At 44.3% G+C, this 22,943-nt stretch overlaps 1 protein-coding gene across 9 annotated transcripts in view; it reads right to left on the bottom strand.

The window, feature by feature from the left end:
* NEDD4L (NEDD4 like E3 ubiquitin protein ligase) overlaps positions 1–22,943 on the bottom strand; it is a 370,199-nt gene that overhangs the window by 23,354 nt on the left and 323,902 nt on the right. For all 9 annotated transcript variants that reach the window (XM_040264312.1, XM_040264311.1, XM_040264310.1 and 6 more), the window contains 6 exons: positions 19,348–19,406; positions 9,010–9,075; positions 6,945–7,174; positions 4,947–5,068; positions 3,789–3,859; positions 2,199–2,294 (listed from right to left, as the gene is read on the bottom strand). In XM_040264312.1, the coding sequence (XP_040120246.1) occupies positions 2,199–2,294; positions 3,789–3,859; positions 4,947–5,068; positions 6,945–7,174; positions 9,010–9,075; positions 19,348–19,406 (644 nt within the window). The remainder of the gene's footprint in view (positions 1–2,198; positions 2,295–3,788; positions 3,860–4,946; positions 5,069–6,944; positions 7,175–9,009; positions 9,076–19,347; positions 19,407–22,943) is intronic.

The following is a 22,943-nucleotide window of genomic DNA, read 5'->3' on the forward strand; positions in this document are numbered from 1 at the left end:
GGGCTGAAGAGGGGAGGGGTAGGGGCTCCAGAGAGGGTGAGGGGTGAATGGGGCGGGGTGATGGGGGAGAGGAGGGGTGACCTGGAGGGGCTCAAGGGAAGGGGGAGCAGCAGAAGAAGGAAGCAGACTTAGGGCAGGAACCCATTTCCATTTAGTCCTTGGCGGGCTACTGCTAATCTGGATGGGACAGGTTAGCGGGGGCAGGTGTGCAGAAAAGGCTTCCCTCCCCCTTCCCCACAAGACTCCCACAAGGACACGTGGCGTCCACTGTCTGAAGATTTTTGGTCACGAAGCACAATATGCAGCAGAAAAAGGACGGGAGGGTAAACGAGGTTTTTAAAGGATTCACTGATCGCTCACATTTACCACAGGGTCTCTCTCGTCCCTGGCGTTTGAAATTTTATGAGCCTCAACTCTGCCAACCAAGAAGGAAAGAAAACCGACTCCCCGAGTCCCGCCCACTCCCAGACTCACACTAGTGACTGCTCTTGGCTCAAGCATAGGTAACAATAATCCTGGTATCTGTGTGATCATCTTATCACGGAATAGTTTTTGCCCCCGCCCCCCTGTGTCAGAAACTCCTTTATATCCAGAGGCATCAGCTTCTTTTTTCTAAGACTACGAACCCAAGAGGGCAGGGACCTGATTTCCCCACCTCACTTCTAAAACTGAGCCCAGCATCGTGAATAAACAGAGATGTGAACACACTTTTGGGGCAGTGGAGGACACTTTCAGTAATCTCTGATGCAATAAAGAACAAACCAACATCATCTTCCACAGTCAGCCCTTAAAATGGGCTCCATGATCTCATGAATGTCAAGGCTATGAGGTCTGGTCTGGGAGATGGAACTCTCTCTGGGCTTTTGTGAAAGGACAGGAGCCGGGGCTGGATAACATCTTGAGAAGACTTTCCCTGCCCCTGCAAGCAGTGTTATCATAGGGGACAAATGAATCAAAGGTAACACATCCCCTAGACAACTTTAGGGTGATGATGAGAATTCCAAGCAGGCAATTTTTATCTTTGAAATTAATCTTTACAGTTAACATAGCCTGAGCTATGGTTTTTTCAGTAGTCCTGTATGGATATGACAGTTGGACCATAAAGAAGGCAGAGAGGCGAAAAATCGGTGCTTTTGAACTGTGGTGTTGGAGAAGACTCTTGAGAGTTTCTTGGACTACAAGGAGATCCAACTAGTCCACCCTAAAGGAAATCAGTCCTGACTGTTCATTGGAAGGACTGATGCTGAAGCTGAAACTCCAATGCTTTGGCCACCTGACGCGAAGAACTGACTCATTTGAAGAGACCCTGATGCTGGGAAAGATGGAGGGCAGGAGGAGAAGGGGACGACAGAGGATGAGATGGCTGGATGGCATCAACAACTTGATGGACATGAGTTTGAGCAAGCTCCGGGAGTTGGTGATGGACAGGGAAGCCTGGTGTGCTGCAGTCCATGGGGTCGCAAAGAGTCAGACATGAACTTAACTGAACCACAAGGACAGTACAGGTGCCAAGCAAGAAGGTTAGAAAACCCTGAGCCTGCTGAGCCCCCAAAGACAAATTTCATCATGACAAGGGAGCTATCAAAGAAGAGGGAACAAAGTCAAGGTCCCCCAGACATCACCTATTCCTGGTCACATATTTACATCACTAAGCAAACATTGACACTATCTAAATTTTAAAACCAGGGTACCAACATTCACATTCAGATCTACTTTAGATGAGAAGTAGGTACTACTTCATGCCCCAGAGGCCTTAGAATTTCTCTGACTTTGCAGGAAGAGAAATTCTGTGGCTTCCCTGGTGGTTCTGACAGTAAAGCATCTGCCTGCAATGCGGGAGACCTCGGTGCGATCTTCCCTCCAGGGAAGATCCCCTGGAGGAGGGTGTGGCAACCAACTCCAGCATTCTTGCCTGGAGAATCTCATGGACAGAGGAGCCTGGTAGGCTACACTCCATGGTGTTGGAAAGAGCTGGACACGACTGAGCGACTTCTCTTTTGCAGGAAGAGAGGCAGCTGTAATTGGGATTAGCTTCCTGGCATGACAATAAGGTGCTGATGATACAATGAGATGATAATGAACACCTAAAGCTCCTGGTAGTGGTTTTTAATTGTCCAGCAAAGTTGTGGTACAGCCTGTGCAGAAGCAAAGACTCTGAAAGTCAAGGGCAAGTGCGGGTGGCCGCCTACAAGACATACCTGCCCGAAGTTCTCTTCATCAATGCAGAACATAAGGTCCAGTTCAGTTGGGTCATTTTCTAAGATCCATTTCAAAGAGTTGTAATATTCGCTATCCTATAAAATTGACACAAAAATTAAAATATTTTTTTCAAAACAAACACTCATTTGACTTCTTTAAATGATTATGTCCTTCCAGTGTAATTCCATTCAGAATCTCAAGAAATGCATTAGTTGCTGATATCATGTTTCCAGCTCTGCCTCACCCTACTCTCCCCTGCTGAGGGCTGTAGTCGGATCCCATCCTCTGAGAAGGGGAAGTGGCCTGCTCCGCAAGGCAGTCAGGGAATCATACAACTGAGCCTGCAGAGCTCAGTACACTCCCCATCTCTTAAGAGTGAAAATATCAGAGGAAGTAGGAAGGCCAGAGAATGTCCTTATTAAACACCTGTGGTTTCAAGCCGTGCCGCTTCCTGGGTTTTTATCACTCTCTGCAAGTCACTGTGAGCAAAATTCAGAACACAGGCCCCAGAGCTTGGGCTCCAAGAAGGAAAAAGAGAATGTGGGCGCCTACTATCCCTGTGGGGGATAAAATTAGTTTAGACTTGAAGAGAAACTTCTATACTCCTAGCTTCCTCATTGCACAGTAACAAAAGCATAAAGCTTAAGTTAAAGGTGAGAGCTGAAGAGAAGCTTGAGATGGGTAAGGTGGATACGCAGAGCTACGGGCCCACAGAAAAACCAGCTGAGTGGCCTCACGTGCACACTGGCCTTCTGCCCTCCTTCCATACCCAGAGGATGCGCTGTGAGCCACGAGTACACGGCTCACAGACCCAACTCCACAACACGAGCAGGCAGCGTAGCGGCAAGGCTGAGGGAAGAAGATGCTTCCTGATGGCCCCAGGTAAACACTCCCCCTGGCTCCCATCCCCGAGGAGGTGAACAGTGGGGTCGCAGGTAAATTAAAAGAAAAACAGAAGCAAAGGATACTGGGAAAAGAGCATCGGATTTTGCTTTTACAGAAAATCCTTTCAACTTTGAAAGGGTCAGCCTAGATTAAAAATGAGTAAGTTAAATGCAACATGAAAACCCAAATCAAAAGTCAGCAATTACTGTCTAATTTTTCATTCTTCTCCTACAATGTAGTGGTCATTTACCCTTCTTCCATGTCTAGGATGGAAGAATATTCTTCCCTTTTCTACTGTTCGGCCTGGTCCCCTGCCATTTTTTTAGGGTGGAAATCAAAGGGATGACAGACGAGCCTGTAACCTGTTCAGTATTAGTAATTTCAACAGAAAACACGGGCAATGATGAGGTTTCTAGATGACCCTTGGGTTTAATTTGGTCCACCTAGTCCTGGGTAAGCAGAGGTAACTGAGTTGTGGGTGTGTCCACCGCAAATACCATGACTCTAGGAAACGTGAACAATGATTTGCTTATTTAAAAAGTTACAGACATCAACTAACCTCTTGAACGACTAAATGTTCCCTGGTGCTCATACTGAACGAAGGTGCCCGTAAAAATCTCTGTGACTACCACATGGCCTCAACTCCCTTTCTATAAAGCACAAGCGGCTCGCGATGTCCACTGGAGTAACCTGTGTTTACTCACCACAGATTCCATGTCATTCAGAGTTATCTGCTTTCCCAGCATCATTTTATAAAATGGTCGAATGAAGAAACCTAAAACGTGGGGAAAACTGGGTTAGTTTCAAATCTTTGATGATGCTGTACCTCAGGGCACGAACTAAAAACTAACCCGCTTTCATGTGAATGAGAGACCAGGGTAGAACAATCGAGGGCTCTCTGCAGCCAGACAAGGGCCTGGTGTGCATGGGGGTGGGGAGCAGACAGGGAAGCAGGGCAGTTACACCATCAGGACGGCCCAGCGGAGAGCGGAGGCCAGAAAGGCTGCTGCGAGACGACCGGTGAGCTTCAAGCACAGGCAGGAACCTGCAGTGCAAACGCGGCGTGTGCACAGGCGAGAAAGGCACTCCCGGTGGGGGACAAGGCGGGGGCTCGCCAGAACAGTGGCACAGGGGGGCCTGGCTGGCAGGCCAGGGAGGGACCAGCCAGTGGACACAGTGCTCCCACGAGGCGCTGCAGAGTCTGGGCTCCTGCCCAGGGGCCAGGGGTCACCAACCCGACAGGAGGGAATCCTGTCTGCATGTCTGTCATCGCTGGGGCCGTGGTGGGGAGAGGAGGACGAGGTGAGAAGGGAGCGTGGGAGACCGTGGAGGAGGCTGTGTGGCCTTCCTGGGTCGGGAGGCCTGAGCAGGGCGACGGCGGTGAGGAACACCCCCGTGGTCCCGGAGGGGCCCCCCAACACCTATACCAGGCCGGCCTGTGCCACACGCCTCTCAACAGGACGTGGGAACCTCGGTCCCCCTCCTCCACCTTCAACCTCCATCCTCAGTCCGCCCCAGGTCTCCCCAGGCACCCACCCCCGGCAGCAGCAGCTCCTGCCCCCTCGGGCTCAGTGTAGCCCTAAGACGAGGCTCAAACCCCGCCGGTGTCTGGGGAGGGAAGAAGGTGAGGCCCCAGAGGGGCTAGGGGGCCGACACCGGAATGCTGCGTGTCTGCTCTGCCTCCAAGGGCAGTCACGGTCTTAGGAAGCACCTTCGTTATGGGCAAAGCATTAAGAATCCACTGATTTACAGAGAACCAGTGAGGCTCTTCTGCTTAAAATCTATGATGTGAGTAAGACACCCCATGATAGACCACAGAGAACACTGTCTTATTACCTTCAACACTTTTTAAAATAACTCACCATCTAGAAGTTTCCCGTGAAATACTGCCAGCCCAGCAACTCTTCCAATGAAAGTGAAATAGGACAAATGATCTTCATTACAGAGGCCTGAATTGGGATTGATCTGGAGTGTGTAGTTGTCTCTTTTGGGCAGGGAGAGAGAAAAAAGAAATGTAATCAAGCCAGTCAGTCCTAAAGGAAATCAAACCTGAATAATCACCGGAAGGACCGATGCTCCAATACTTTGGCCACCTGATGCAAAGAGCCAACTGAGTGGAAAAGACTCTGATGACGGGAAAGACTGAAGCCAAAAGGAGAAGGGAGTGACAGAGGATGAGACGTTAAGACAGCATCACCGACTCAACGGACATGGATTTGAGCGAACTCCAGGAGATGGTGAAGGACAGGGGAGCCTGTCCATGAGGTTGCAAGGAGTTGGACACAACTTAGCCACAGAACAACAGCAAAAGAAATGCAAGCATCTGAATTTTCTGTTTCTGCCTGTCAACAGGGTTTCATAGTGTACCTGTAACATCCTGTACCTGACAGACAGGCGTAAAAGCTAGAGAACAGGGTTTATTTAGCGGTGAGCCTCTTTCCACGACCAAGGACGGAGATCTACTGGAGCTGGTACGCATGCCCTGTTAAGGTAAACCTAAGGAATTGCGGATATCTGACTCTGCTGACTGACAAAACTGTCAGTTTCATATGGTTTGGCCAAGTACCTTTGGAAGCTGAGAAACACCACAGATCACAGGGGCTAGACAGGGACTCCCAGCCATATGAGTGCTTATGTAAGGAAGAGGGTCGGTGGTTTTCACAGGCTCTGTGGCCAGACTCCTCTGGAGGCCACTTTGGGATGTGGGTGAGGTGTGGGTGTGGCCTCTGAGCCTCTCCTTTTTCATGGCTTTTATCAATCTTACAAAATGGGAAATTCTTGTCAGAGCACTGAGAAGAATACCGAGGCTGCTCTTTCCAAACAGCCCTCAGGAGACTGGCACCAGGGGGAAGACGTGGGAGAAGTCTTGGCCCCAAAGAGCACAGGCTGCTTCTCAAGGTCGACGACTCTCCTACTGAGGGACTGGGCCCAGCCTGAAGCTTTGGAGAAGCCACAGCCTGGAGGACGAGACGGGTGGCCTTGTACGCAGTCACGGCTTGATTCCTGAGAGAGCCTCAGTCTTTACGCCCTGCAGTGGTGAAAACCTAATGCAAGGGGAAGGCGGGGCCTCGCCTCGCAGGCCCAGGACAGTCCTCTGGATCCTAAAGGACGGATCCTCAATTTCCCTTTAGGTAGTATAATGTCAGAAACTATTCCTGCTCATGAGACAACGACCATCTGAATTCTGACAATGACCAACTCCCCTGAATTAACATTACAAATGCAAAGTGCTTGTCCTTACGATAAGTACCCAACACATTTTCAATTCCAATTACATGAACCCAACAGACAAGGGAAGAATTATTTTTAGGTGTTCACAGTGTACTTTATTTCACCGTGTGGAGTCAGATTCTGTTCTAGACGTCCGGGGAGGAGGGTGGGAGGGGCTGAGGTCAGCAGTGTTAATTCACCTCAAACGAGCGAGCGGCTTACTCTCTCATTGTGTGCTTTGTTGCTCAGTTATATCTGACTCTTCACAACCCCATGAACGGTAGCCCACCAGGCTCCTCTGTTCATGAGGATTCTCCAGGCAAGAATACTGGAGTGGGTTGCCATGCCTTCCTGCAAGGGATCTTCCCAACCCAGGGATTGAACCCAGGTCTCCCGCATTGCAGGCAGATTCTTTACTGTCTGAGCCACCACGGAAGCCCCAAAATACTAGAGTCGGTAGCCTCGTCCATCTCCAGGGGATTTTCCTGACCCAGGAATCAAACCAGGTTCTCCTGCATTGCAGGTGGATCCTTTACCAGCTGAGCTACCAGGGAAGCCCACTCTCTCATCATCTCACCTCTCTCATTTATTCATGAGGAATAAACCTGTCTCAGTGGGGGACACATTCTGGATGCATTCCAGACACTTACGTTGCCGAGTACTCGAAGAGGCCATAGTAAGGGTTGAACATCTCCTTGGACAGTAGGAAGAACCACTCTCTGGCCACGCCCCCGTAGTCCAGACCTTTCTCCGATTCAAACTCAATCCACAGCCTAGCTTTCAGGACATCTGGTCTTTTCACAGACATGATTCTCCTATAGGACTCTTCAAATATGTTATTTCTGTGAAGTTTCATTTCAAACCTATTTGGAATATCCGCCTAAATTAAAGGAAAAAAACAAAAACAAAAAAACCGACACACGGTCAGAGAGTAAATATACACCTGACTTCCTAACAGAAAAACAACAAAGAGCAGAATGATGGCAGCCTTCAAATAAACAATCAGTGACGAATGGTCCCAGTTGGGGCTCTGCCTTTCTAGATTTTTCTTCACAGACAGAAAGCCTTGCTACGTCAGGAGGAGACACACAGCACCCACGAGCAGCTGTCATCCACTGAGTCAGCAACACGTGCTGCGGAAGAAACTACGCTGAGTAGAGACAAATCATCCTGGCCCGCTTTTATGAGCAACTGAGGGGCCCTTATCCACCCGCTGACAAGTGAAACATGATCAGCTCTCTATATTGTTTCAGTCAAAGAAAGGGACTTCAGTCCAGACGTTAAACCCATAGACAATCCCCACCTAGCCAGGCTGGGATGACTCTGAGCCCTGGTAGGGGCTCCGGCTGCAGGCATGGGTCCATGATGCTTAGAAGCTAATTCTATTGCCAGGGTGGGGGTGGGCAGACTCTGATGATCAGGCCAAAGGCCAGAGCTGTTTAACGATAAATGTGAAAATTAAAAGGCACTTGACTGAAGTTGTAAATAACTGCTTCCTGGCAAAACAGGCCCAGGGTCAGCTCTGTTATGACGATGGATTTGCAGAGTCAGTTTCCAGGCAGAAGGTACCGCAGAGTGTAAGTGCTACAGAGTGAGACAGGGTGGGACCCTCAGAGTCATCACTTATCCTCAGAAGAAACGCAGGCGACTCACAAAGAAACACGGGAATTCCACAGGTTCAAATCTCAGTCATTCTGAAATGGAGTTACCCAGGATCTCCTTCATTCGGGGTGATGGACAAGAGAACAAAAACTTTAGTGGGAGCTCCCCGAGGCGGAGGCTGGGTTCCAGGCATCTCTGCATCACCAGTGTCTCACCCACAACAGAGGTGGGAGAGGGCATAACTGAGGGAGTGGAATGGGCTGGGGGAGACAGGCAGGAAGCACAGGCAGACGGGGAGATCTGAGCTGGGGGAGACACACCCCTTTTCCCAGGAGCAGAAGCCAATCAACAGTGACCTGGGTGAAAACACCCCAGAAAGAGTGAAGGCATGAACTGAGGAGAAGACTGGGAAAATCCTCACCAGACAGGCGAGACCAGAGTGAAACAGCAGACGCAGAGTTAAAGGATCTGGGGAGATGCGTCAGTAGAAAATATAATACTGTAATTTAAAACACTGCCTGCAAAAAGCCTTACAAGATTTCTTGGTTTTGCCAGAATCTTAATGGGTTTCCCAGTGAGAATTTTTACTCTGAAAATGACATTTGGTCTTAATATGCCAGAATATTATAAATTATATTTATGTTGTACCTATTGGAATTTAAAGGGACAGACTTGAACATTTTTATAATTAGGACCAAGGTTTTATTAATTAGGGTAACCGTAAGCAACTGCACAGGCTTCTCCAAATTTTTTCACTTGGTCCTGAATTATTGTATATCTCATAAAATCATTTCTATCTTTTTATGTATTACATAAGAGATTACCTTCAGGTGATTTAATATGTTTTGAGTTGGCCAAAATGTTTTTCTGAAAGATGATATAGAAACACCCAAAGGAACTTTTTGGCCAACCCAATAATACTAAGTTAATATTCACTTACCATTTCTGTTAAAAAGAAAATTCAGATCGGAAATCCAGGTGGATTCAAGTGGAGTGAAAAAAGGAAAGTAGCATTTTTGGTATAGACATAAAAGTAAGAAACAAGTTCTCACTGAAGTAATTTTGGTAACTTACAAATGACTAAGGCAACATTTTTGGAAGACATGTACTCACAGGTTTCTTTAATTTCTTTCTAAAGTAGTCATATTTCTGCTTAAATTCTCTGGAGTAAGGAACAGCCTGGAAGACAAATGTATAAATATAGACAATATGAACAATACAGTTGAAATTTTCTGTACATGAAGCCAACATTCAGAAAATTTCATGAATCATGAACCTTAAAATTGTCACTCTTCATATAATCACTGAAATTTACATAATGTCTGCACACCATATGGGAAGTTCTAGAAATGATTAAGATTATTCAGTACTGAATGAGGCTTTCATCCCTGAAAACAATACGGATGTTCAAGAAATCACTTAGAGATATTATCAGTTCAGTTCAGTCACTCAGTCATGTCCGACTCTTCGCGACCCCATGAATCACAGCACACTAGGCCTCCCTGTCCATCATCAACTCCCAGAGTTCACTCAAACTCATGTCCATCGAGTCGGTGATGCCATCCAGCCATCTCATCTTCTGTCGTCCCCTTCTCCTCCTGCCCCCAATCCCTCCCAGCATCAGGGTCTTTTCCAATGAATCAACTCTTTGCATGAGGTGGCCAAAGTACTGGAATTTCAGCTTTAGTATCATTCCTTCCAAAGAACACCCAGGATTGATTTCCTTTAGGATGGTCTAGTTGGATCTCCTTGCAGTCCAAGGGACTCTCAAGAGTCTTCTCCAGCACCACAGTTCAAAAGCATCAACTGTTCAGCGCTCAGCTTTCTTCACAGCCCAACTCTCACAGCCATACATGACCACTGGAAAAACCATAGCCTTGACTAGATGGACCTTTGTTGGCAAAGTAATGTCTCTGCTTTTGAATATGCTATCTATAGGTTGGTCATAACTTCCTTCCAAGGAGTGTCTTTTAATTTCATGGCTGCAATCACTATCTGCAGTGATTTTGGAGCCCCAAAAAAGGAACTCTGACACTGTTTCCCCATCTATTTCCCATGAAGTGATGGGACCGGATGCCATGATCTTCGTTTTCTGAATGTTGAGCTTTAAGCCAACTTTTTCACTCTCCTCTTTCACTTTCATCAAGAGGCTTTTTAGTTCCTCTACACTTTCTGCCATAAGGGTGGTGTCATCTGCATATCTGAGGTGATTGATATTTCTCCCGGCAATCTTGATTCCAGCTTGTGCTTCTTCCAGACCAGTGTTTCTCATGATGTACTCTGCATATAAGTTAAATAAGCAGGGTGACAATTTACAGCCTTGACATACTCCTTTTCCTATTTGGAACCAGTCTGTTGTTCCATGTCCAGTTCTAACTGTTGCTTCCTGACCTGCATATAGGTTTCTCAAGAGGCAGGTCAGGTGGTCTGGTATTCCCATCTCTTTCAGAATTTTCCACAGTTTATTGCGATCCACACAGTCAAAGGCTTTGGCATAGTCAATAAAGCAGAAATAGATGTTTTTCTGGAACTCTCTTGCTTTTTCCATGATCCAGCGGATGTTGGCAATTTGATCTCTGGTTCCTCTGCCTTTTCTAAAACCAGCTTGAACATCGGGAAGTTCATGGTTCACGTATTGCTGAAGCCTGGCTTGGAGAATTTTGAGCATTACTTTACTAGCGTGTGAGATGAGTACAATTGTGCGGTAGTTTGAGCATTCTTTGGCATTGCCTTTCTTTGGGATTGGAATGAAAACTGACCTTTTCCAGTCCTGTGGCCACTGCTGAGTTTTCAAAATTTGCTGGCATATTGAGTGCAGCACTTTGAAAGCATCATCTTTCAGGATTTCAAATAGCTCAACTGGAATTCCATCACCTCCACTAGCTTTGTTCGTAGTGATGCTTTCTAAGGCCCACTTGACTTCACATTCCAGGATGTCTGGCTCTAGGTGAGTGATCACACCATCATGATTATCCTGACCCTAACCCATGCCCAAGGTCAGAGGCAGTGGCTGGGAGGAGCAGCCCCACGTCCGAGAGATATTATACATGAAGTAAATAGACTTTCCATGTGACTTTTGTCTGAATGTGCATCAAGGTGCATTGTAATCTTTTTATGGATTATAGCTTAGATACGTTATTGGCTACCATATATTTTAACACGCAACTCCAAATGAGCTGCACTGTCATTCAGAAAAGACTAACTGTGCTTTAACAATTTTTGGGAGAAAAAGTTAACAGCAGAAAGGCAAGTGAACTGATTCTCTTGTCAAGGAATAAAAAACTGAGTAGACAGCATGCTGGAAACGTCCTCATTTTAGGAGCTGATTATTTAGTGGTCGTGGGCAAGGATCTCTTTAAATCTGGAAGGCTGTGTCTATGGAGCAGAGGGATGATACACAGAAGTAAGCTCGGTAACTGAGCTAACGTTATTCATTCTGGGATCTCTTCAGGTACAGCAGTAACATTTTTATATCGTCATTCAAATATTCCCTACTTGTTATGTTGTCAGGCAGCTTACAGTATCTGAGAGCCCTGACTTCAAGCTGTTGAAAAGGCTTACAGTTCTTTTTCTGAAGCAGAAAGGATTGGCTTTTACACACACACAAGCAAAATTGGACAGCCTTACACTCAGAACAACTCATTGCTTTCTGGAGCAGAGTATGAGTATGAGCAAGAATACTTCTGCTGGTATCATTTTGGGCTGCATTAATGAAATATACTGATCTTTTGCAAAGGGTTTCCAGACTCCAAACCTTACGCCTTCAGTTCAGTTCAGTTCAGTTGCTCACTTGTGTCCGACTCTTTGTGACCTCATGAATCGCAGCACGCCAGGCCTCCCTGTCCATCACCAACTCCCGGAGTTCACTCAGACTCACATCCAACGAGTCTGTGATGCCATCCAGCCATCTCATCCTCTGTCGTCCCCTTCTCCTCCTGCCCCCAATCCCTCCCAGCATCAGAGTCTTTTCCAATGAGTCAACTCTTCGCATGAGGTGGCCAAAGTACTGGAGTTTCAGCTTTAGCATCATTCCTTCCAAGGAAATCCCAGGGCTGATCTTCAGAATGGACTGGTCGGATCTCCTTGCAGTCCAAGGGACTCTTAAGAGTCTTCTCCAACACCACAGTTCAAAAGCATCAGTTCTTCGGTGCTCAGCCTTCCTCACAGTCCAACTCTCACATCCATACATGACTACTGGAAAAACCACAGCCTTGACTTGACGGACCTTAGTCAGCAAAGTAATGTCTCTGCTTTTGAATATACTATCTAGGTTGGTCATAACTTTTCTTCCAAGGAGTAAGCATCTTTTAATTTCATGGCTGCAGTCACCATCTGCAGTGATTTTGGAGCCCCAAAAAATAAAGTCTGACACTGTTTCTACTGTTTCCCCATCTATTTCCCATGAAGTGATGGGACCGGATGCCATGATCTTCGTTTTCTGAATATTGAGCTTTAAGCCAACTTTTTCACTCTCCTCTTTCACTTTCATCAAGAGGCTTTTTAGTTCCTCTTCACTTTCTGCCATAAGGGTGGTGTCATCTGCATATCTGAGGTGACTGATATTTCTCCCGGCAATCTTGATTCCAGCTTGTGTTTCTTCCAGTCCAGCATTTCTCATGATGTACTCTGCATATAAGTTAAATAAGCAGGGTGACAATATACAGCCTTGATGTACTCCTTTTCCTATTTGGAACCAGTCTGTTGTTCCATGTCCAGTTCTAACTGTTGCGTCCTGACCTGCATTGGCCACGCTTATTCCTGACCAGAAAGAGCGAAAATGAAGAGCAAGAGCTTCTTTCCTTCATACTGCCTAAAGACACGACCTCACAGACAACAACTAGGCCAAAACAAAAATAAGTAGCTGCTGTCACAGAAAACCATGATCATGTCAGTAGCCTGCCTTGTGATTCAAGAGCAAAAGACATTATGTTTATGTGTCTTAAGAGCATTTTGAAGACAACTGGCTACCAAGGGGGAGAGGCAGAGAGGACTGGAGGTCGGGGTGGGGAGATGCAAACTGTTACACCTAGAAACGACAGACAACAAGCATGGGAACTCTATTCAATATCCTGGTATAAATCATATACAGTTTATATATGTAACTACATATACATATTTATACCTACACTCAGTGCGCGTATAACTGAGTCACTGCTGCATGGTGGAGACTGGCATAATACTGCAGATCGACCATACTTCAACTAAAAAAAAAGACAATCTATACCACCTACGGTTTGTTCCTCATTTTCAGTATTCAAGCCAGTCTTTGCTTCTCCACTGAACATCAGACTTGACTGTATATCATATTTATTTTGGACGGTGTTCAGTCTGATGAAATAATGTATGACTTTTGATTCCAGAAAAGGTAGAGATTTTATTACCATCTGGACAGCCACCAACATAAGGAAATGGATACAATGGTCTGACATAAGCCAATAAAGACATTATCATGCTTTTTGCTCTGTAGCTTTTTTAGAAGCTACTGTGAGCAACGGGCAATAAAAACTAAATGAATACCTAAGTAAATGCAAGGCAGGAAAATGATAGAATTCCTCTTATATGAGATGGCTGGGGAAGGCAGCTCTGGGAAAGAGACCTGAGTAGAAATGAGAGTGGCAGGAGGGAACAAACCATGACAGGAGCAGTGAGATCTCAAAGAAAGCGAAGTGTCAAAAAGGAAAAGTATTTGTCTGAGGTTCTCAGGTATGGTTAGCTGTGATAGAAGAAAACTAAGACGGAAAAAAAAATGATTTCTTTTTCTGGTGTCAGGCCAGCTTCAGAAGCCCAGATTTGTAGGAGACTCCCTGCCAGCTAGCTCTGTCACACGACCTCTCTACTCTCGACTGCTTGCTCAGTGAAGTGGATGAACTCGCCAAGTCAAATTTTAAGGCTCTTCCATTTCCCCAAATATGTCATTCCCAGTAATTATTTTTTGTTTCTTCATCTGAAAACACTGAAAAAAGGCTTGAGCATTCATCACTGTGTATGCAAGTCTGACAGTCTTAAACGACAAGTTTCCCAAGGAGTGTATTTCAAAGTGTTGCCCCAGCCCATGGTACTCCGCCCCGTCTGGTTTATAATCTGCTAGCTGCTGACTAGCTGTGGGTGGAAATCAGTGCTGAGATATTTCTGGCCTTTCTTCTTCTGAGGAGATGATGCATGAAAGCTAAGAAATCTTCCTCCTCCTCTAACACTCGTATTTTCTCTCTAGGGGTCGTTCTTATAATGGCTTTTTATATCCTTCTCCTAAAAAGATTCCAACAACGTATCAGGATAAAGACATCCATTAACTGCAGCCTCTGAAGAGAATTACATTTCTTGTATCGGACAGGCCAAATTATTTATTCTCTCATGAAAATCTGGCATCTTATTTTCTTATCCACAACATAACTTTTAAATAAACCTATTTAAAAAATGAAGGTATCTGTTGATTAAAGCTGCCCTCTATTAAATAAGCTTTCTTTTTTGAAGAAAATGAAAATCTGACACTGTGTAAGTGGGTCCTCAGTATTTGTCTGCCATCATTGTCCACTACTGACACTGGAGCTCCTGGCAGAGAAGGGCCCGGGCCTGACATAGACACATTGGTAGGGCCAGGAGAGCTGAGGCTCCGGCCTGGATTCTGACACAGACTTTAACTTTCAGCCACACAAGGAGCTTCTGAAAAACTGGGAGTCACAACTTTTTCCCTACCATCCTGAGGGGACTGCTGTGCGTTTCAGAGCAGTTGGTTATATAAAGTTCTTGAACAGGTACAAAGCGTTACACAAGCATGAGATAGTGTTCTTAAGAGAAGCAAGTATGAACAGCACTTCATATTTCCAGGGCCTTTCATGGTGACACTTGGAATACCAAGAGCATACTGAATCACAGTAATGTCACAGAAGGGTCCCCTCTCCCCCAGTATGTAGACATTTTTAAAACTTGGGAAAAAGAGAGAAACTCTAGGTACCAGATAGGCAGAAAGACTCAAAATTAGAGAACTGGGGTTTGGACCCAGCCTCGGCGCTTGGGCTTGAGTTTTTAATCCTCATGTGGGGACACAGTACATGGCCTACAGTCTGTATGGCCCAGGGGATCAGAACACGGCTCCCTGCAGAAGACCCTCATCTGAGAAGCATACAAGAAAATTCTACCCACAGGCCTGGGGAAGTTGCAAGGAAGCTTACCTTCCGTCCAGGATCATAACTGGGAGAAAAATAATAAACAAACTCAGACCTCTAATAAACTCAGACTCCAAGCCTATACACCAGAGTGAGTATGAGGCCCACAGTTATAGTAACTAAGGGTGTATAAATATAAACTAGACAGTTAACAGTAAGTACAGTTCAGGACATATCAAAGACCCATAAGATAAAAAAAATGAGTACATATGCACTTAAAAACAAAAAATTATACAATGAACTGGACAATCACCTACCACTGAGGAGAGTTTACAGACACGACAAGTGGGAGATTTAACACCACTAAGACCAGAGATAACAATAAATATAAAAGAGGCTATGAAATAAGTATTCTAAGGATGATTTAAAAGCTGCAAGTATGGGTAGAAAAATAAATAAAAGCAAAGAACAGGACAGAATAACAGTAACTAAAAAGGCCAAGCGAATTTTAAAAGATCAAAGAGAATTTTGAGCAATTGAACCCAGTCACTGAAATAATACACGCAATGAACTGATAGAGAGTAGATGATAAAAAGGTAATTAACTGGGAGAGTTGAGCCCGCAATATGGCAATTAGACAGATAGAAGATAGACAAGCTCAGAAATAAGACAGAATATAAAATTGAATCAAATACCTAGTATGAGTTACTGATACAGATAATAAAAATGGAAAAGATACAATGTGCAAAGGAATAACTGTGGGGAACTTTCCCAGATAAAGGAAAGATGCAATCCCCAAGAGGAAGAATCACGATAAATCCAAAGTAGAACAAATAAAAAGAAACCTACACTTACAATTCATGATAGTAAAAGTGTAGGAAAATAAAGACAGAAGAATTAAAAATCACTAGAGAAAAGAGAGATTTACTCATCAAAAAATGACAATCAGATTGACAACAAACTTCTCATCATCAGTTATGGAGGTTGGAATAGAAAAAAAACAACAACTTCAAAGTACTGAAGGAAAGTTAATTGTTGAGCAAGAATTCTATAGTCAGCTAAACTATCATTTGACAGACAGGTAGGTAAGCCCCTTCTCTCTCACACTCTCACTGAAATTGCTGACAGAGCAGAGGTGCTCAAACTTGGGTGGGCGTCAGAATCCTTGGAGGGGTGGGGGTGGTATTAAAACACAGACTGCAGGGCCCACACCAATGTTGCTGATTTTCAGCAGGTCTGGGTTAGGACCTCAAAAGGTGCATTTCTAATAAGTTTCTGAATGGTTCTGACTCTGCTGATCTATAGGCTATAGTTTTAGAATCATGAACTAGAGGTTAAACTTCATTAAGGAGAAAACTTAACCTGGAAAAAAGTAAATGCAAGAACCAAGGGTAGGCAAAGAGATTTGATTACATATAAGTAAATTAAACAAACATTGAAGGTAAAAAAAAAAAAAAAAGAAAATGTTAATGATTATTTGGCAAGTTTCTGGTGCTTCCCTGGTAGCTCAGCTGGTAAAGAATCCACCTGCAATGTGGGAGACCTAGGTTTGATCCCTGGGTTGGGAAGAGCCCCTGGAGAAGGGAACAGCTACCCACTCCAATATTCTGGCCTGGAGAATTCCATGGATTGTATAGTCCATGGGGTCGCAAAGAGTCGGACATGACTGAGTAACTTTCACTTTCATTTGGCAAGTTTAAAGATAAAGTAGTTTTAAAATTCCTTTGAACAATGGAAAGTGGGACTGAGAAGAACAGCACTTAAAAACTTTTTTTATTTTATATTAAGGTATAGCTGATTAACAATGCTTTGATAGTTTCAGGTGAATAGCACAGGGATTCAGCCATACATATACAAGTATCCATTTCCCCCTAAACTCTCCTCCCTTTCAGTCTGCCACAAAACATTGAGCAGAGTTCCCTGTGTTATATAGTAGGTCCGAGTTGGTTATCCATTTTAAATACAGCAGTGTGTATATGTCCATTCCAAACTCCCTAACTATCTCTTCCCCTGGGCAACTATAAGTTTGTTCGCTAAGTCTGTGAGTCTGTTTTTGTTTTGTAAGTAAGTTCATTTGCATCATTTCTTTTTAGGAGAACAGCATGAAAGTTCCCCAGAGTTGTATATTATCTAGGAAGAGAGAGAGCAGGTGATTAATTTTGACATTAAGTCAAGTATGTTGGTTAAAAGTATTAATGTGAGCACCAAAAGAACAGAAATAGAGAATACAACTTCCAAGTATAGAAAATGAGAGACAATAGACTACTCTATCAATCCAGCAGAAAGTAAGAAGAGACAGAAAAGATATATTAAGCAAATACTAGTGAAGCAGAGTGAGCACAGTGACTCACAAAGCCACAGTTGTCATGAGAGATTCTGACCCAACGGACTCGATTACACTTGAAAAGCCAGGGAAAAAGTCATGATGGAAATGGATACGTTGAACACCACAGACTTGATCAAACAGGTGTATAAAGAACTCTATACCCAGTAAAGACAGAATATACATTCTTTTCAAAGACAAAAAGAGCAGTAACAAAAAATGGTCAAGCCTCCAAAGAAGTTTCAGATATCTAACAATATTCCATGGACAATATTCTCTGACCATAATTAGTAAGAAAGAGGTAAAAACCGTCCCAAACTCTTAGAAACTAAAAGGTTTATTCTAAATAATTTATAAGCTAAGAACAAAAAGAAATCATTGTGGAAATTCCCAAAAATTTAGAACCAAATTAAAACAAAAATCACTTATCTACACTAAGGTGATGATTACCTAAATACACATGCTCTCACTGAGAGAGATACCACTACCTATAATAAAAGAGTAAACAAACCTCTTTTATTAGAAAATAAAGAAACAACGATCTTCCCTCACAGTAAATCTATCTGGATTTATGATGCTAAATAATTTCCAATAGGAATGAATAAGAACTAACAAAGTTGCATGAAGACAGATGATCAGTAATGGACAGATACTTGAAAAGGCTTCAGAATTATTCAAAAGTCCTCTGCTGCTTGAAAAACAGAATTGTTTCTTGAATTTTCCTTGTTTCTCATGATGGAGAAGGGAAAATACTACTCTGACTTATTGTGACTGTGAGTATATCAAAAGGAACCCACAGCAGTAAGGCTGGTATTTGTTAAACTACATGAGGAATAGCTCTGATGTCTGTTCTGACACAGGTATTATTAGGCATTTTGCATTAACCAGCAGCAAAGCAGCCGAACAAATCCAACAAGTAGCTAAAGGGAAGTCAGGCATCAAGGTGCATTTGCCCTGTATTATCATCTAAGTTTTCAAACGGGCACAGAATTCAAAACGTGATTTGAACTGAATCAGATTAAAGTCACAAAATTAGTATTAAAAAGATTTTTTTGATGTGGACCATTTAAAAAGTTTTTATTGAATTTGTTATATGTTTTGGTTGTTTGGTCTCGAAGCCACGTGAGATCTCAGCTCCCCAACCACGGGCTAACCCTGCACCCTCCGTATTGAAGGCTAACCCTTAAACAACGGGTCACCAATGGCGTCCCCAAAACTGGTATTTGAAATATACCTATTGGTCTCTTAGCTCAGCCCTCGATGTAACAAACTTTACTTCCCCTAGCTCCTCTAGTTTTTAAAAGATTCCCCAGTTTGTAATCTGCTGACTCCAGCACGGTTCCTGCAATTTCAAGAGTCTCTCCTTTTACTTATGTAGCCACTGACAAAAGACTGGTGCATTCCCTCTGATCACTGTGGCCTATTCCAGACTCCGCCCAGGTGTCTGAAACCAGGTACTTTTTAACTGCTGAGTGACAGGCAGACTATCTGCCTGATGTACATACATGAGGGGACTATTAGTGGGTCAGCAGAGATAAGGATTCTTAACTCTACCAGCTCTGGAGCTCAGCTACAATCTCACCCACACCTCTGCAGATTCTTAGACCCGGAAGAGATTCAGAATCCAATTCAAATTTGTTATCATGCATATACTACCTGTGGCCTCGAGAAATGTCAAAACTCTACAAATCCAGGACCAGATTTTGCTTCATATAAGGAAGGGAGGACATTTTGGTTGTTGTATTTTAATCTACCCTCTTATAAAACACAAAAGAGAATGCTTAGTTTTGTTACCGCTAGTAACTCATGTTCCCTTCCTTTACATTTAAAGCTCTATGAACAGGAAAATGCAGCAATCAATGTCTCACCCAGGAATTCCAGGAAGGAGGAGACAGGAGTGATGTTAAATTTCTCAAGGACACTAGTCAGGCCCTTGGTACCAAGGGAGGCAGGAATATACAAGAAATATGTGCTTAGATGTAACCAAAATATTATACTGAAGAGTCAGAACTTTAGAATACTGACCGGACCAGTAATAGCTGGGTTCTGCAGTCTTGGGTCTTCCCACTGAGTAATTTTGCTATCTGAAAATATTAAAAAGAAATAAAAAGGCTTATTAGTTCAAATCTATTTCATGTTAAAAATGTTTTAGAAAGAATTATTTCTGGATTTTCCAAAAGCTGCCCAGTTCCCAATCCTGACCCCCAAAGATAAACAGCTTAGTATTTCAGGGTTAGGACAGAATAGGCACCTCTGATACTGTCTAGTTAAAAGCAATCAATCAAAAATGCACAACTAAAGTACAACCATGTATTCACACTTTCTGGCAAACAGTCTGCTGGAATTTCAATTATAAACCCCTGTTTTTTCAAGGATTTATAACTTGATCTTGATTTTCATTTAATTTTTAAAAAGGCATAAAAAGTCGTGTGGAGACATAAAAAGTTAACATGGAGACATGATTTTTTTCTCATTTCAAATACTATTCCGTTTACTTATGGTGCTGCAAACGGCTTTTGATGAAAAATCTTGTGCTGAACAAATGAATAATCCATTACGTTTCACTCAGATGCACACAAAAATCAAAACAGCTAAGGAAAGCTGAAAAATGAGAATTAAATACAGCAGAGGAGGATGCCAGAGAAAAGACTCCCTTCTGGCCAAGCTGGAGAGAAGTGGTTCTTTCTCCCAAATGAGTCAGTGTCAACAAGACTGGTCAGTGGCACCTATACCACCGTTTCAATGGTAAAGGTGGAAACAAACAGCTACCCAATCCCTTGGGATTTGTGACAGTGCATTTGGCTCAGTTGGTAAAGAAGCTGTCTGCAATGCAGGAGGCCCAGGTTCAATCCTGGGTGGGGAAGATTCCTTGGAGAAGGAAATGGCAACTCACTCCAGTATTCTCACCTGGAGAATCCCATGAACAGAGGAGCCTCTCCGTGCACTATGGTCCACAGGGTTGCAAAGAGTCGGACATGACTGAAGCGACTTAGCAAATATTAATTAAAATGACTTTATGGATTGCTGTGCATGTTGGGGGGGCACGCAGGGATGGACTCACATTAAAGATATGGGGAGGGGAGACGGGCAAGTTTTAGGAAATCTAAGTTGGCTTTAAAAAAAGGAAATTACTGGTTTGAGAAGTATATTCTATTTCTGGTATACTTAGTAAATGGACCAATAAGAATAACTAAAATATTTGGTGTTAATGACTATCCCAGGAATTTTTTGAAGTCTGGTATGGTAACCAGAGCAGTGGTAAAGTATTAAAATACAACTACCAAAGTACATGGCAACTGCAGATTCTAACAATTCGGTAGAAAAGTTACATGAAATATTTAAATGTTTTAGAGACTGCTTATGAAGTAAAAGGCATTTTTGGGTTCCCTACTTTGAAAACAGAAGTTTTCAGAAAGTAAGAGCTGCTACTGTGATGGAGAACAAGAAAAAAGAAAACTAAACAAAAGAAAAATACAGCTGAGTAAAAACTGCCTTGGACTATATATAGACTGGGCACCATCATCAAAGCAGAAAATAAATGAGCTGCTACCTACATACGCCAGCTCGCGCTCTGTCTGGATGGGAGCTCTGAGCTCATCCCTGATACCTGCATCTAGATTTCCCATGGGAAACACCCCAAGCCCAACTCTGCCAGAGTCGAAGCCATCATCTTCCAACACCAAAGCGGTTCACAGAACCTTGTCTTCGTTGTGAACAGCATCGCGATCCATTCCTGGTGCAAATCTGAACCTGCCACCTCCCCCATCCTCCCCTCAACCTTTCACCACGGTGGCCACCACTGTTCCCACCTCTCGCTGAAAAGGCTTCTCTGTGCAGCACTTGCCTCTCCCTGCACTTCTCTCGAGGTTTCCCTGGCCTCAGGCTCCCTCACCTCTGTTCAGAACTTCCTTTACAGCTCTGCCAAGAGACTTTCTAGACAACAAATTTGACCACGTCAGTCCCTTCTGGATAGTCCCTCCGGTGCTCCAGTCTGGCTGCAGAAGGGACCCAAGTCCCCACACCTGGCAGGCTCCTGCTGAACTTAACCCTGTGTCAGCCTGGCTCGTTGCATGCCGGCGGCTTGCAAGCCACTGTGCTTCTCTAATCACGGTATCACCCGCTTTCTCCCTCCAGAAACCTCTCTTTGTTGGGCATGCCTGACTAAACCGCTCTCATTATTTTGGATCCACTGGAAAAGCCACCCATTCCACAAGGTCCTTCTCTTGGAGCCTGCCTCCCCTCTGGAGCCCAGCACTTGGACAGGAGAGCAGGCTCACTCCCCTCAGGCAGCACTTAAATACCTCCTGGCACTCCCGACCTACTTGAGCTGAGCCCAAGGCAGACAGGGCCCGCGCGCTGCTCATCTCTGTGGCTCCCTCTCCACCACTGAACACAGTTCCCAGCATGTAGCAGGAGCTTACGGTTTTTTAAATGGCCAAATGAAGTGGATGGTGAAAACAAACTCCTTTTTAAAACAGTCTAAGCTTTCAGAACCACACACGGTTCTGTAGGTTATCATAATCGTCAATTTTGCACTTACGAATTATCAACATAAGAATATCGGTGGCCAGTTACCCATTCGGCCCGGAAATGTTTGAACCTAAACTTGCTTTTTGTCTTTGAGCCATAATATTTCAAATCAAGGGGCAAGAATGAAGTAGAAGAATGAGACTTAGTCCATTTAGATACTATTAATGGGTTTGGTACGGCTTCCCTGGTGGTTTAGATGGTAAAGAATCTGCCTGCAATGCAGGAGACCTGGGTTCGATCCCTGGGTCAGGAAGATACCCACCCAGGAGAAGGGAACGGCAGTCTACTCCAGTATTCTTGCCTGGAGAATCCCGTGGACAGAGGAGCCTGGCAGGCTACAGCCTATGGGGTCACAAGAGTCGGACACGACTTACTGACTAAACCACCACCACCACCACCAGTGGGCGTGGTACAACTGAAACGAGATTGAGAGCACCCCTGGAATCTTACTTTCTAGCTCTGTGTTGATATACAAGCTGCTGGTGGCCACCTACTCAGCACCTGGGCACCTCAGGTCTTTAAGAAGAACCGTACAATTCCTGAGAGACGTAGGGCTCAGTTCAAGACCTTCCCTTAACCTTTTACACCAGGCTTGAAACATACAAACTATCTGATAAAGTGAAAGTGTTAGTTCCTCAGTCGCGTCTGACTCTTTGTGACCCCACGGACTGTTTAGCCCGCCAGAGTCCCTCTGTCCATGGAGTTCTCCTGGCAAGAATACTGGAGTGGGTAGCCATTCCCTTCTCCAGGGGATCTTCCTGAGCCAGGGATGAACCCAGGTATCCTACATTGCAGGCAGATTCTTCACTATCAGAGCCACCTGGGAAGCCCAATCTGATAAATGTCAGCCAAATCAATCATGGACTCTGAAGACACTGGTATTGAGCATTCATGCTCTTCTGAAATTAAATCTTGAAGATTTTTAATCTTAAATATGTCTCACTTCTCAAGAATTTATGAAGCAGAAAATAAAAAACGTAATGAATTAGCAGACAAGTGCACTGCCGTCTCCTACAGTCAGTGCACAGTCATGAGTCCCAGCGAAGCAGAAGACGGATGACCCTGAGCACCCCACAAGGCACCCGCGCTCA

Source organism: Oryx dammah, unplaced genomic scaffold (assembly GCF_014754425.2).
Source record: "Oryx dammah isolate SB20612 unplaced genomic scaffold, SCBI_Odam_1.1 HiC_scaffold_22, whole genome shotgun sequence".
Taxonomy (NCBI): Eukaryota; Metazoa; Chordata; class Mammalia; order Artiodactyla; family Bovidae; genus Oryx; species Oryx dammah.